The sequence below is a fragment of the Chaetodon auriga genome, chromosome 15, assembly GCF_051107435.1.
Source record: "Chaetodon auriga isolate fChaAug3 chromosome 15, fChaAug3.hap1, whole genome shotgun sequence".
In the NCBI taxonomy this organism is placed as follows: domain Eukaryota; kingdom Metazoa; phylum Chordata; class Actinopteri; order Chaetodontiformes; family Chaetodontidae; genus Chaetodon; species Chaetodon auriga.
In genome coordinates this window covers 2,270,829-2,283,809 of record NC_135088.1, presented here as the reverse complement: position 1 = coordinate 2,283,809, position 12,981 = coordinate 2,270,829, and the positions used below count along the sequence as shown (strand labels likewise).

The window sequence follows — 12,981 nt, the reverse complement described above, 5'->3', positions numbered from 1 at the left end:
GTTTCCGTAGTGTAGTGGTTATCACGTTCGCCTCACACGCGAAAGGTCCCCGGTTCGAAACCGGGCGGAAACATCGTTAGAATTTTATGTGTGACTTGCCAACCGTAGTCCACAATGTGTAACTTAACACATCAAGAACGAACCAAAACCCTCGCCGCGTTTACCTTTATTTAAACTTTCACGTTCACCGACAAAGCACAAATATGGAAGTGATTAAGCGGTTGTTTTATACATTTTGTGTTATTTTGCATACTTTAGAAGTAGCATTAGTTTAGGTGATCCTGCTCGGTTTCCAGTAATAGATCTTCGGTGCGGCGACCGTCTTTGAATGACGTATAACGGGTCCCTTAATTGTGTTCATGTTACTCTCTCTGGCAGTGCTCCGTGTGGATGTAATACTCTCTCTGACCACAGAATGCGCTGCAATGGAGGCGTGGCGCTGTTCGAGTTTCCGTCACTTGAATCCACTGAAATACCAAAAGCACAGAAGCAGCGCTTCAACGAAGCTCAGGTGAAAAGTAACCTCAAACACGAAATTATGAGATTTTTGGGTCTTTTTTATTTTTGTGATGAATGAAACGCAGACATTTGACTCGACTGGCTTTTTTTCCCACTTGAAATGGTGGTTTATGACCTGTACAGTTTCTCACTAAATGATTGAAAAGTGGAATTTAAGTATTTAATGCTGTATCATTTCCTGCAAGAAGCACGTGTCACATAAGGGATAAGAGTGTCAAGTTAGGTGCAAATGATCAGATAGTTGAACACTGAGCTCCTCCAGGTTAAGACAGTCCTGTAATCAGTGTGCATTGACAGCAACAAAAAAACAAAAGTTTAGTTTCAGTGTAAAGCTTTCACAACAGGACATCAAACCACGTACACATTTGTATTTATTTGCATTTTAAAGAACAAACTCAGCACCTACAGGTAATATCAAACATATATCTGTTCATTTATTAAAACAATCACAGCAAGATAATTCATGCCATCAAAGTCCTTCATTTAACACAAAGTTTGATTAAAGTCTAGATAGATTCTACTGGAAATCTAATAACCAAGAAGAAGCATAGTCGAGTGTCTTTCCTTTAAGTCATTGTCCTTTCTGGGGGTAGCCTACATCTCAGCAATGGCTGGTAGCATCGGGGCCCTGAACTTTCTGGACCGTCTGTGTGTGGTGCGGCAGCTGGACGCCCAGACACAAACCATCCCTGCCTGACTGCAGAGACCAGCCTGTCTTCCTGCTTGTCTGTTAGCTGAGAAAGCACCAGCAGCTGTCTGTTTTGCCTCACCTGCCTTTCTCTCAGAGCATATCTGTCTGTCCTCAGCTGCCCTCCTGCTGTTCACGACTGGAGCCCACCTGCTTCTGGGGTCCTTCAGGCAAATCTCAGCACGTATTGGACACTGATTTCCATCTGACCTGGAGAGAGAGGGCTGGCGTGCTGAGTCATCAAAACAGGAAAACTGCCACCCTGTCTTCTTCCTCTCCTCCGTCCATCCTTTGCGGACAAGCCGGGCTGCAGTGAGGAAAGAGTCCTTCTTGCTGTGCAGCTTCTCCAGAGGGTCTGAGAGCGGAGGCCCAGACATGGCTGACGTCCTCCGCAGACCTGGAGGAACGGGGTCTATCTTCATGCTGCCCTCCATCGTGCTGTTGTCCAGTCCTGTCTGAGGTATGAAAGCGCCTGTAAATCATATTTTCATGCCTTACATTAGGTGAGGTGACATTAGATGACCCCCCCCCCCAAAAGGGTCACCAAGTCTCAGGCATTGTGAAATGATAAAAGGGAGAGGAAGCAAATGAAGTTGGGTTATCAGATCTAACACGATGAGCTGAAAGACTCTGAAACGCTCTGCAGAGCTGCTGAAAAGTGCAGCTGGTGAGAACTCTGTGGGTTTGTCTGTCAGTGCTGCTGTAAGGAGGCTGAGACAGAAACTGTTTCTATCAAAGTTCCACCAGGTGGAGGCGGAGATCCTATGAAAGACCACTAGAAACTCCACCACAGTTTCTTAAGGTGCAGCCTGCGGCCTGATGGTGGCCCTTAGAAGCAATTTGTGTGGAGAAAAGAGGGTTTCAGGGAAATGGATGGACTCTTACTTTGTCAGGCCTGAAAAATTTATCTGCCTTATGTACAAACAGGCGAATCCAAGCTCATGAGTTTTCCTTCAATCATAAGCTCACTCCCTAAAAGGACAGTCATCAAAACGTTGAGAGCCCTGACATTAGACCAATACAAAGCAATGGAAGTGTCAAAGCAACAGTTCCTAGAAAGATGAGCTTTTCCTCTGCGTTAATCGCGTTTCATTGAGCAAATGAACCAGTTAAGCTAAACTGACCTGTGGCTGCTGAAGCTTTTCCTTCAGGAGCATTGACCGGAGGAAAATGTGTGGGGGGTCTGGAGTCCAGAAGGAAGTGCAGAATGTGCCACCTAGAAGATGGAAACCCAGAGCTCCTCACTGCAGAGGGGCTGCAGGAAAAAGGAGGAATGATAAGAGGATGAAGAAAAAGAGGGAGACACAGGCTGCAAGGCTGCATTAATGTGTTCTTTGATATATTAAATATTCCTTATAAAAACAGTTTTTAAGCATTTTAACATTGCATGTTTTAAGCATACTTTGTATATTAGGGAAATAATATCACTAAAGGTTGTAGATTTGACAGTGTAAATGTCCAACTGCTCACACCACCTATCAGCTCCAGTGTATCTGTGTAACTACATATTGTTCATATAAGTACCCACAAGAAATGATCACAGAGCTGTAGATTCAGGTCATACCAGACGTGTGCGTGAAATCCTCATTTCCCTCATCGCTCTCCTTCCTCGTCTAAGGACTGACTGTTTCACCACTGCTCTTTCTATCAAACCCCCCCACCCCCAGCCCCCCTCTCTCTCTCTCTCTCTCTCTCTCTCTCTCTCTCTCTCTCTCTCTCTCTCTCTCTCTCTCTCTCTCAGTCAGTCTGACTGGTGCAAAGTACAAACAGTAGAAATCAGTGCTGAAATATTTTTTTAAAAAGAGAGAGAAAATGTGTTTCACACAGCTGTAAAATTGAAATTATAGTAGTGTCTGAGTAAAATACTGAGCCGTTTAAGGCGGTCATTACTTTACGATTTATAGAAATACATGTTGATGGAGGACAAAATGACATTCATTTCATGAGTTTTCAGCTGTTCTCATGTGATTTGTTGTGTTTTCAGTGAAAGTGCAGGTAAACTGACTGCTGCTATCGAATGACATTCGTCTGGTGGCTGGAAACATGACTTCAAATGGATGCTAGTGTTGCTCTGTGTGTTGTGCTTACAGCGTGTTGGACTTCCCTCAAGCTGCCAAAAAAGCAGGTTTAAGCCGACATAATGAAAAGGTAAACACGTCCTCCCTCATGCTTCAAGTCAGTGTTGACATTTTCAATATTTCCAAAACTTTTTCCAAACTCGCAGCGAATGCTTTGAGTTGCAGGTTTGCTCAGGAGGAGAATTTTGCCTCTTTTAGATCAGTTGGTTTTAAAACAGTTCCCTCATTCTTTACAGTGATTCAAGCAGCTTTATGTTACTTTCAAAACATATTTGTTTAAAATGAGTTGTACATAAGCGTCATTGCTTTGGAGACAGAGTTGCTGCTGCTGCATCACGTCATTTAATAACCATGAATCTTCTGACGGTCCTGTTTCTCTGCACTCCTTTGCCTTGACGCTGAACTCGACCACCTGTGTGAAACACTTTTTTTGGATTTTGTGCAGAAGATCTGGATCATGTTGACTGTGGATGGACGGTGACCTCACTGTCTGTTTGCTCTGATCGGACACGTGCTCTCTGGTCTTCCTCTCCTGAGTCCAGCCGTTATCTGCTGAGGACGAAGCAGGAGGACTATTTAACAGCAGGATTTAAAGTGTGTGTGTGTGTGTGTGTGTGTGTGTGTGTGAGCACGTGTGTGTGCGTGTGTCTTGTGACCACATACAACCTCAATTCTTTTATTCGACACTCAGTCCTTGCAACAAAGCAGCAGCGTTCGGGAAACCCTTGTCTTTATGTGCTGGTCAATGTACATGTTGGAAATCATGCAGAGCCCTCGTATGAAGAGATTCACTCTGGGCTGTGAGTCATTTGAGAGAACTGGTCTCATTCACAGATTGCCTGACATTTTTGTGACCTTTAGCTTTATAGCAATCTTCTCATGAAAGCACACTCATGAGCAGGTTATATTCAGGAAGCTGACGCGAGAATATTCATCATCATTTTCTGAATCTAACTTGTGTGAAAATGTTCTTACAGGCCTGTTGTCTGATTTGAAACAACACACTTTCCATCCACAGTCAAGAGCACGAGGTCACGACAATCCGAACGGCTCGCAGCTATTCCAAATATTCACTAGATCATGTGATCCTCAGCCCTCAAAAGCTGCTCACATGTTGACCCGCAGCCCACCGTCCATTCACTGAACTCTGGATCAAAGTTCAGAGGGACAGTAAGCTGCACCACAGCGGTTATCATCAATCTGGGTCAAAGGTAGTGGGAACGCTGCGGGAGCACAGGCGCCACAGCTGTCTGCTGCTAATGCTGCAGAAAATAGTCCCCAACAAATACACTATTTACTGAGATTATAGCCACAGTGACAGTTGTTTTAGGAAATTACTGAGCCTGAAGCCTGAAGGGATTTTATCCAAATGGGCTAAAAATAACAGCATCAGCTCAGATGTGACCTGCACTGCAGCCTCATTCAGAGCAGTGTTGCAACATTCCCTGAGTTTTTCCTGTTAATGGTGACGTTTGACAGGTGCTTCATCTACTTCAGTGTGCCTAACTGCTACGTCAGCTACAGCAGCGTCTTATTTTCCTGAACTGAGTCGATCAGAAGGTTGTGAAACAGTCTCGCATTGCTGCTTTTGAATGAATGCGCGCACAGTGTCAAAGAAAGCGTAGAGAGGAGTCTGTCATGCCCGGTCGAAGCTCGTGTAGGCGTTTAACAGAGGACGTTATGTGAATGGGATTATGTGATGTCTGCTTGATCGTGTTTGTCGAACATGCTGGGATATCTGTTCAAATGTGTAATGAACTGTTCTTCATTGGTGGAGAGCAGAGGATGAAGTGATGGTGGGGTGAACATTGGGAGGAGAAGTATTTCTGTACTTCACAAATACTCCACTGTTGACTGTTTTACAGTAGTTAACCAGATTTTCTGTGATTTTCACAGATGAATATGCAGAATTTTTGGGCTGGGAGCCAATCAGCGGATGCATCAGTAAGCCAATGAGGCTGCAGAAAGACGCTGAACTAACGCAATGCTCCATGTAATTGCATAATATTCAGGTATTTCCAGATGATGCTAAATGCGTGACTGCATTGGAAAGGATGGTGTCAAGCAGGTAATCACTGTGGCATTCAGCTTCAGGGCAGGGCAGCTCAGTGTGGAGAGGAGTTTCTGTTTTTTGTTTGTGTTTAGGGGACAATCCCACATCTTGACAGACTCTCTCCTCCAGCAAATCCATCAGCATTTGTCTGCTATTCATTAAACTCAACGCAGCTTTCCTCGCTCTTTATTTTCATGTTGTTTGTTCACTTGACAACAGGCAGTATCTCCCATCCTTGGAGGGTTAGGCCATTGTTCTGCTTCGTTCACAGTGCACCAACAGCCTTTACTGTGGTTTGTGGCTTGCAGCTGCTTTTGCGCCTCGTTAAAAGGTTTCTCAACAGTAATTGTTAAAGGATGGGGAGGCGTTTATTCATCCACCATTCCTGCCCAGGTTTTCCAAAATGAGCACAAAATGACCCATTGGCGCATTTCCACCTGTTCAAGGCTGCAGGGTGACTTGTTGCTTGCCTAATGTCATAGGTTTGAGCTGTACAATTACAGTACAAGTGAAAGAGAAATGTAGCTGCTCTGTGTTTCAGCTCCCTCCTCATGAAAATGACCCTGTACAAAGTTGCCACCACCTTTAATGCGCAGCAATCACACAGGAAGAGAGGATGGGTCAGCGGAAGAAGACGTGAAACGCTTCGACGCGCCGGTGTTAACATCTGCATGTGGTTTCCCATCTGGACGTCGGGTGTAAATGTGATCAGAACACAACTGGATCAGCCAGACCACATCCGGGGGTGGTCTTACTCACCTCATGATTGGACGTCAGCCAGGTGTGAACGCAACCCATACAGCGTGGTCACATTCTTAATAAGAAACATCCACCTGGCAGGCTAAAAAGTATCAGGAACAAGTCTTTTGTGGCTTTTGAGAGCCTCACAGAAGGGATTCTGTCGAGGTTCTTACAGCAGATTCAAGCCACATTTAAACATGTTTTCATTGTTGTTTGTCTCTATTTTAAATTTTGCAGTGAAGACTGAACGTAGTTACATGCAAAGTTATTTTTTCAAGGTTTTTGGTAAAAGCTGCCACAACAGCGACGGATGATGTTTTAGAAAATTGACCAAAATAATCAGAAGACTGACTGATGAAGATACATTTAAACAGGAAGTTCACATCCAGAACTTAATGTTTCAGTCAAACTGTCAAACAGTTTCCTCCTGACATGGTTTGGTGGTGGTGTCATGGCTTCACCTTCATTTTAATCCTTTCCAGGTAACAATAAATAATAGGCATTACGTTAACGGACTGCAGGACGAGCTGGTTTGTCCGGTTTGCTTTCTCAGGTGTTCTGTCGTCTGCAGGTATTTCTGAACTCACTGAGACTTGACAGCCTTTCAGTGCCGACATCAGCTGTGACAGGACGTCTGACGCAGAGCTCTTTGATCCCACAGAGACACAGGTGAGACGTGCATAGATACTGGTCTGTACTCAGATTTGGTTTTATTATTTTTGACCCGTAATGTTTCTAAACTTTCTGTCAAAGGGGGCTTTTCTAAGATAGATATTTTACCACTTATACATTCATATATTCTTCAGTTAAAATGGACATACATGGCTGAAAATAGATCACTTTCCTTTCTGAAAGTATAATATAAGTATGTGTGCTCCATGTATATTAAACCTGGGGTGCAAACTTTTACATGTCTGTTACATTCAAGGCAGAAAGTTTGCACGGACAAATCTCTGTTTTGCAGCTTTTAAGTTTGGTGTTTGTGGTGAGCAGCAGTGAAGCGTTTCAACACGGCGATGACTGGGAGGCAGTCGTAGCTGAGTCGGTTCAGAAAGGAGATGGCGCACTTACATTCATTTCCCGTCTCTGTGTCATGTGGGTTTTGACCAGCGACGAGTCCTGAGGCTGCTCACTTCAATGAGAGGAATGTGAGCACAGTTTATGGACGATTGTTTCGCCCCACAGTCACTGCAGCGAGTACTGCACACGTTTTTCACAGGCCACACGTCTTCTGAACCTTCTGGCACTAAAATGGCTTTTTTCAGGCCAACAAATCAGGAGGAAATTAAAGTTTTTCAAGACCTGCCTCTGCAACATGCTCCTGAGATCTGCCAACACTTCCAAAGATGCTCTATCACTACGTTAAGATGGCAGAAAAAGCATTAAAATAAGGTGCAAACATTAAAATTGCACTGCATCTAGTGTTGTTTTGCACAGCTCAAACTGCTTCCATCCATCCACACAACATTCACACTTCTAACGATTTTTAGGAGACAGGAAGTTTGTGCCATTTCACAGCACTGGAGCAGCTTGTAATGCCTCATGCTTATAAAGCATCTTTGGTGACAGCAGCTATGAGTTTGATGGAGCCTGTGTGTTTGTGTATTGACTCTTCCATGAGTCCAGCGCTGCAGGTTAAAGTCACAATAACAATGATCTAAATGACATAAAGTGTTCTGAAATGTAAAGAAATCAAGAGAGAATAGAATTAGGCAGCGATTGAGGCCTCGAGCACATCATGCTGATTTACAGCGAGACATCCCTGCAGACTTTCCAGACGTAAAGCTGTGAGTCATTAAAGGCGAACGTTCAAACCGGACCGTCATTTCCAGTCTCTCCTCAGCTTCTGATGGTCTGCACAGACCCTGGTTAACATGTGATTCACTGCCAGGTTAGAACTTATGGTTGTTTTTTCAAAGGTCCAAAGCAAATCAAGGACCTTCTCTGAAGCCGGTGAAAGGGTCGGCTCGACGTGCACGTTTGGTTTGGACAGCTTGATTTGCCTGACTGTCATTTTCAGCAAGTCAAATTGAAATGCTTTGCCTGAAATTCACCTCTAGCATGACACATATAATAACACATCAGTGAAAATAAAACAGTATTCTGATCTGACAACACCACAGTTGAGCTTTGGTGAGGTTTCGGCACAAATGTGACTCAGCCAGGATTTGGGGAACAATCATGGTTTGGGTCAAAATGACTAGTTCGTCACAGTTATGGAACCTTCATCATCATGGTTACATTACTGACCGCTTGGCTGAAGCAGGAGAAACATGGCGGTCGTGGTTAATAGAGAGAAATGTTGACTGTTATGAAAAGAGAAGCGAACAGCAGTCTGCTGTGTTAAAGCCCCATGAAGAGCATCCATTCACCCCGACGGCCGCCTGGCGGTGGACTCTGAGGCTTTGTCACTTGAATGTAAACATACGTCGTTATTGCTTTTATATTTGTAAAATGTTATCATCCAGAGGACTTTACAAAGCCTCTCATTCAGCCATTCACACACACTGATGGCAGCAAGCTGGAGATCGAACATCAACCCTCTGAAGGACCTGCTCTGCCTTCGCTGAGCTGCTTCTTTGACCAAATGCATGAAAGATGCACCTATAAACTGGAATATCGGCACTTCAAAAACACAAAAAATCTCTATACAATGTCCTCAGTTTCCTGTTTTGTCAAACAAACCTCCACCAGAGCTCCACATCAGTGTTATCCTCCTAGTTTCATAAAGAATGAACAGTCATCATTCTGAAGCCACAGTATCTAACTCTGCTCTTTGTAGAGGATCGCCTGGGAGTTTGTTGTTGGCCCTTTGTGCATCTCACACATTAAGCATGTGTAATGAGAACTCTACATCCATTGCTGTGTTACTTTTCTTCTTATCTTATCCTGATCCTCCCTTTAGACGCCGTCATGTCCTCCACGCTGGTCATCCGGCAGCCTCAGCCCGTCATGGAGGCCCGAGACTCAGACGAGTGGGGGTCGGGGATATGTGACTGCTGTCAAGACAAGCCCGAGTGTAAGTGATGAATTAAAAACACTCCTTTTGTTATTACCAGCTACGTTAAAATCCTGTTAATTGCAGAACAAAATTGTTTCCTCTCTGATTCAGCCTGTGAACCATCTCACTTGTTGGTTTGAGCAGCAAATAAACTTAAAAGTCTGGAACAAATTTACAATGATGAGATCATTTCAGCAGGACCTGAAACTCACTGCTGATGCAGCAAATCATAATATTTGTTTAGGAAAACCATGACGCTGATTAATTTCCTTCTTCCTTAAAGCATCATGTGTTCATTCCTTTGTCTCTGAGCGTCTGTCGGTGTGTCAGTGTCTGTGTCCCTGCTGCTCATCTGTTCATTTTCTGCATCCTCTTCCTGTTGAAGGCTGCTTCGCCTTCTGGTGCTTTCCCTGCTTCGCCTGTATAACTGCCAAGAAGTACGGCCAGTGCCTCTGCCTCCCCCTGCTGGACGGCTTCGGTTTCATCCCCCCCATCACCATGTCCATGAGGGTCTCCATGCGGCAGCGCTACGGCATCAAAGTAAGGCCATAATTCTCTGTCTGAAAGAGCCAATCTGTAACCTGTTTACCTTTATTTACTGCGGTTGTGAGGAGACCAGCGGGGACAATTCACCCACCAGACATTTCGAATAAAACGTGTGATTCATTATTTATTTACAGCAAAGTAGTTTGTTGTGAGCAGAGTTAAAGGTCAGGATGAAGAAATCCAAGCTGGTGGGTGTGAAGATTTGTAGCTGCAGTTTATAAGTTAGTCAAATTCCCCCGTAGTTCAGAGGAAAGAAGGAATGAAGTAAAATACCTGCGAGGGAAATTAAAGTGATGTTCTGAAGGAATGGTATAAAAACACATGTACAATTACATCATCATATTATATATTACTCTGGTGTTACAGTACATGGTGTCGTACATGAACTACACTTTGCTGACTCTGCTGCTCATCCTTATTTTATGTACTAATAATTATTTATTTTCTCTATTTATCTGTACTTATTTGTGCTGCTGCAACACCAGAACGGTTCGGGCTCATCTTATCTTATCTTATCTTATCTTATCTTATCTTATCTTATCTTATCTTATCTTATCTCACTTTGTAAAGGTTAGTGAATCTTTTCTTCCCTGTCAGCAAAGCCTCAGTATTTCAGGACTACAGATTAAATTTGAGGGCACGAATCGTGAAATGAAGGGAGGAACGTGTGTGAATTCATAATTAAAGTTCAACAGTCCATCCAAACGTCACGCGGTGTTCACCTGCTGACCTGACGTCGCTGTGTGTCGCCCGCAGGACACCATGTGCAGAGACTGCCTGTACGCCACCTTCTGCACACCCTGCACCTGGTGCCAGATGTCCAGAGAGATGAGGAGAAGAAACATCCAGGTCGTTCTGGTCAGCGCCAAGAACACGTGACCTCTCCCCTCGTCGTTACGACCGCGGGGGCCGTCACGTGTTCAGTAAACCACAACCTGCTTCGACTTTAGATTGAAGCCCTTCGACAGAAACCAGTTAGAAAAACATGCTCATTGATTGAAAAACTTATATTTTCCTTGATATTAACTGTGAGTGTAAAGCGTTTCTAATGTTCAGAAAGACCTTCAGGCAACTGATCAGCACTTATTAATTAGTGAATTTTCTTTGCAGGGATTCTCTAATTTTCTCTTCCTTTGTTAAATTATTTTGGTCCTATAATCACTTTATGGATGTTGTATATGCTTTTTACTGTGTTTTAATTATTATTAATATCATTTAGCAGTTTAAGACAGTGAATCCAACTTCAATCATCTTCAATCATAGAAACACAGTAGAGTACAGCAACTGATAGATTTATAGATATTTTTTGGATATTTACTCTTTAAGTATGTATCTGTTGAGTCCATGTCTGCTAATGTCACACTGAACACAGTCATTTTCATTTATTATTGATTTATTGTTAAACAAATGATAAATTAAAATATTACACTGTTATTTTTTGTGTATGTTCATACAACACACTGTTAGGAGGAGGCAATAATAATAAGACTAATAATAATAATAATAAAGCCTCCTTTAAATCCAAATGTAAAGCCAAACTCTTTGGCTAGAGGGAGCCACACACTTCACAATGAGCCGATCCAGCTGAGGCCATGTGGGGTCACAGCGTGTCAGATCGATGATGTGCAGCATCGCTCTGCCTGCTTTAAACCTCTCATGAAAATGAGGACACTCAGACCTCTATTAAAGCTGACACATGCTGCCGAGTGGCACTCAGCAATTTCTCCTGCGTTATGAATTAGTGGTAAGTTTCCTGGAAAGATTTCTGCAGTTGGTTAGTAATTCTGGTCAAAATAGAGACTTTTAATTGGTTCACGTCCAGCCAGTTAATTCCAATTAAATGCAAATGTAACACAGAGTTGTTTAGTCAGTGCAGAAAAATGTAAAATGTATCTACAGGCAAGCATAATAATAAAATAAATGTAAAATCAACATTTTTAATAAAAAATAAGTGACGGATAAATATTTAGTTTGGTTAAAATTGAGCTTTTCTCTGAAATACATAGTTCTTAGTTATTATTTAATTATATACTTCCTTGAAATCTACTGGATTGACTGATTTTGATGATTTATGTGCGTCTGTTTTTGTCCACCCCCTGTAAATCCCAAGAAGAATGAGTCGAAATGCATCTCAATCAAGTCTCAGCAGTAAATAACAGGATATGACTTCAACTTCAGGAAGATTACCGAACTGCTGCACAGCTTTTGAATTAGACTGACAATACTGTAAGGTGTTTCTGTTATTTTGTCCACCCTCAGGCCATTTTAGGATCTCTAAGAGTCATGATGCTAATTAAAATAATAACTCTAGGTCACAATTCTGACTTAACATGAGTAGTTTTATTTATTTTTTTAAGCCTAACTTTTCATTTCTTCTTGTTTTGCTGGTGGAAACGAGCCTCAGAGGACTTCAGAGGACTTCAGCGTACCTGAGTGTTATGTCTCAGGTGAAGGGTACTACTCACCTGTGTTTTTATTACATATATGCTGAAATCACAGAGAACTCTGAGGCCCCTCTGAGCCTTCCGGCCAGTTTAAGCACGTTGTTTTCAGCGTGGGAGTTTCAGCCACATATCCCCAAAGCCAGCTGCTTCCAGCAAAACATGTCTGATAAACCGACTGTGCACTATCTGCTCGGCGGATGGACAAAGTTAGCGGCTAGCTGGTGGAAAAAGTGGAGTATTTAGCAGCTAAGATGGCAGATATTTTTGTCAGGAGTTGGCAGAAACAGAACCAGAGCGACAAGAAAATTAATACTGTACTTCTGCATTAATCAGGTTTCATATGATTTCGCTTTCATCAGCTTGTCGTGCTGTTTTCTGCCCTCTGGTGGCCACAAATTGATCAGCGCAGCTTTAAACGACAACATCTGTACCGTGTGGTCAGCCAGATGTTTGCCAAGGCCCATTAATTTCAAAAGAGGATGGAAGAGAAGAGATCTTCTGTTGTTCGATTTGCTCACGGAGTCACTATCATGTCATATTTTGTCAAATTACTCCCAATAAACTCTCCCATTTGTTTCGTCCGGCTCGCGTTCCAGCAGGAGGCGAGCCCTCCCTCTGCTGGCACACTTGGCCCTGGTGTTCACTGTAAATTGCTCAGTGGGTTGTTTTTAATGGGATTATAATGACAGTTATGGTTTGCAAGAATTGATGTTTGTGACTTTTACGAGGTGTGAGTGAAGGGGCGGGTCCAGGCGGCTCATAAAGGCTGCAGGAATGTTAATTGGTCGAGGCCACTGCTGCCCTCTTTGTTCTGCTCTCTCATACTGGGCTTCTGTTGCGCCCGTTAAAGGCCAAAGAACTGATTTAAAATCTGTGACTTTAACCCCGCTCACCCTCCGACACCCCCCACA

General features: G+C 43.2%; 1 protein-coding gene and 1 non-coding gene across 3 annotated transcripts; both read left to right on the top strand.

The window, feature by feature from the left end:
* Positions 1 to 73, top strand: trnav-cac (transfer RNA valine (anticodon CAC)). Its single transcript has one exon. It is a non-coding gene; the product is annotated as a tRNA-Val (tRNA).
* A 3,814-nt stretch (positions 74 to 3,887) lies between these two features.
* On the top strand, positions 3,888 to 11,521 carry LOC143332709 (cornifelin homolog B-like). Of its 2 annotated transcripts, XM_076750456.1 has the most exons (5): positions 3,888 to 6,119; positions 6,651 to 6,748; positions 8,985 to 9,098; positions 9,466 to 9,620; positions 10,383 to 11,521. In XM_076750456.1, exons 3-5 carry the CDS (start codon positions 8,993 to 8,995, stop codon positions 10,503 to 10,505), a joined length of 384 nt encoding a protein of 127 aa, XP_076606571.1. In that variant the 5' UTR covers positions 3,888 to 6,119; positions 6,651 to 6,748; positions 8,985 to 8,992; the 3' UTR covers positions 10,506 to 11,521. The 2 variants fall into 2 exon arrangements, with proteins under 2 accessions (XP_076606571.1, XP_076606570.1); XM_076750455.1 differs by lacking the exon at positions 3,888 to 6,119 and having other exon boundaries at positions 6,255 to 6,748.
* The last annotated feature ends 1,460 nt before the right edge of the window (positions 11,522 to 12,981 follow it).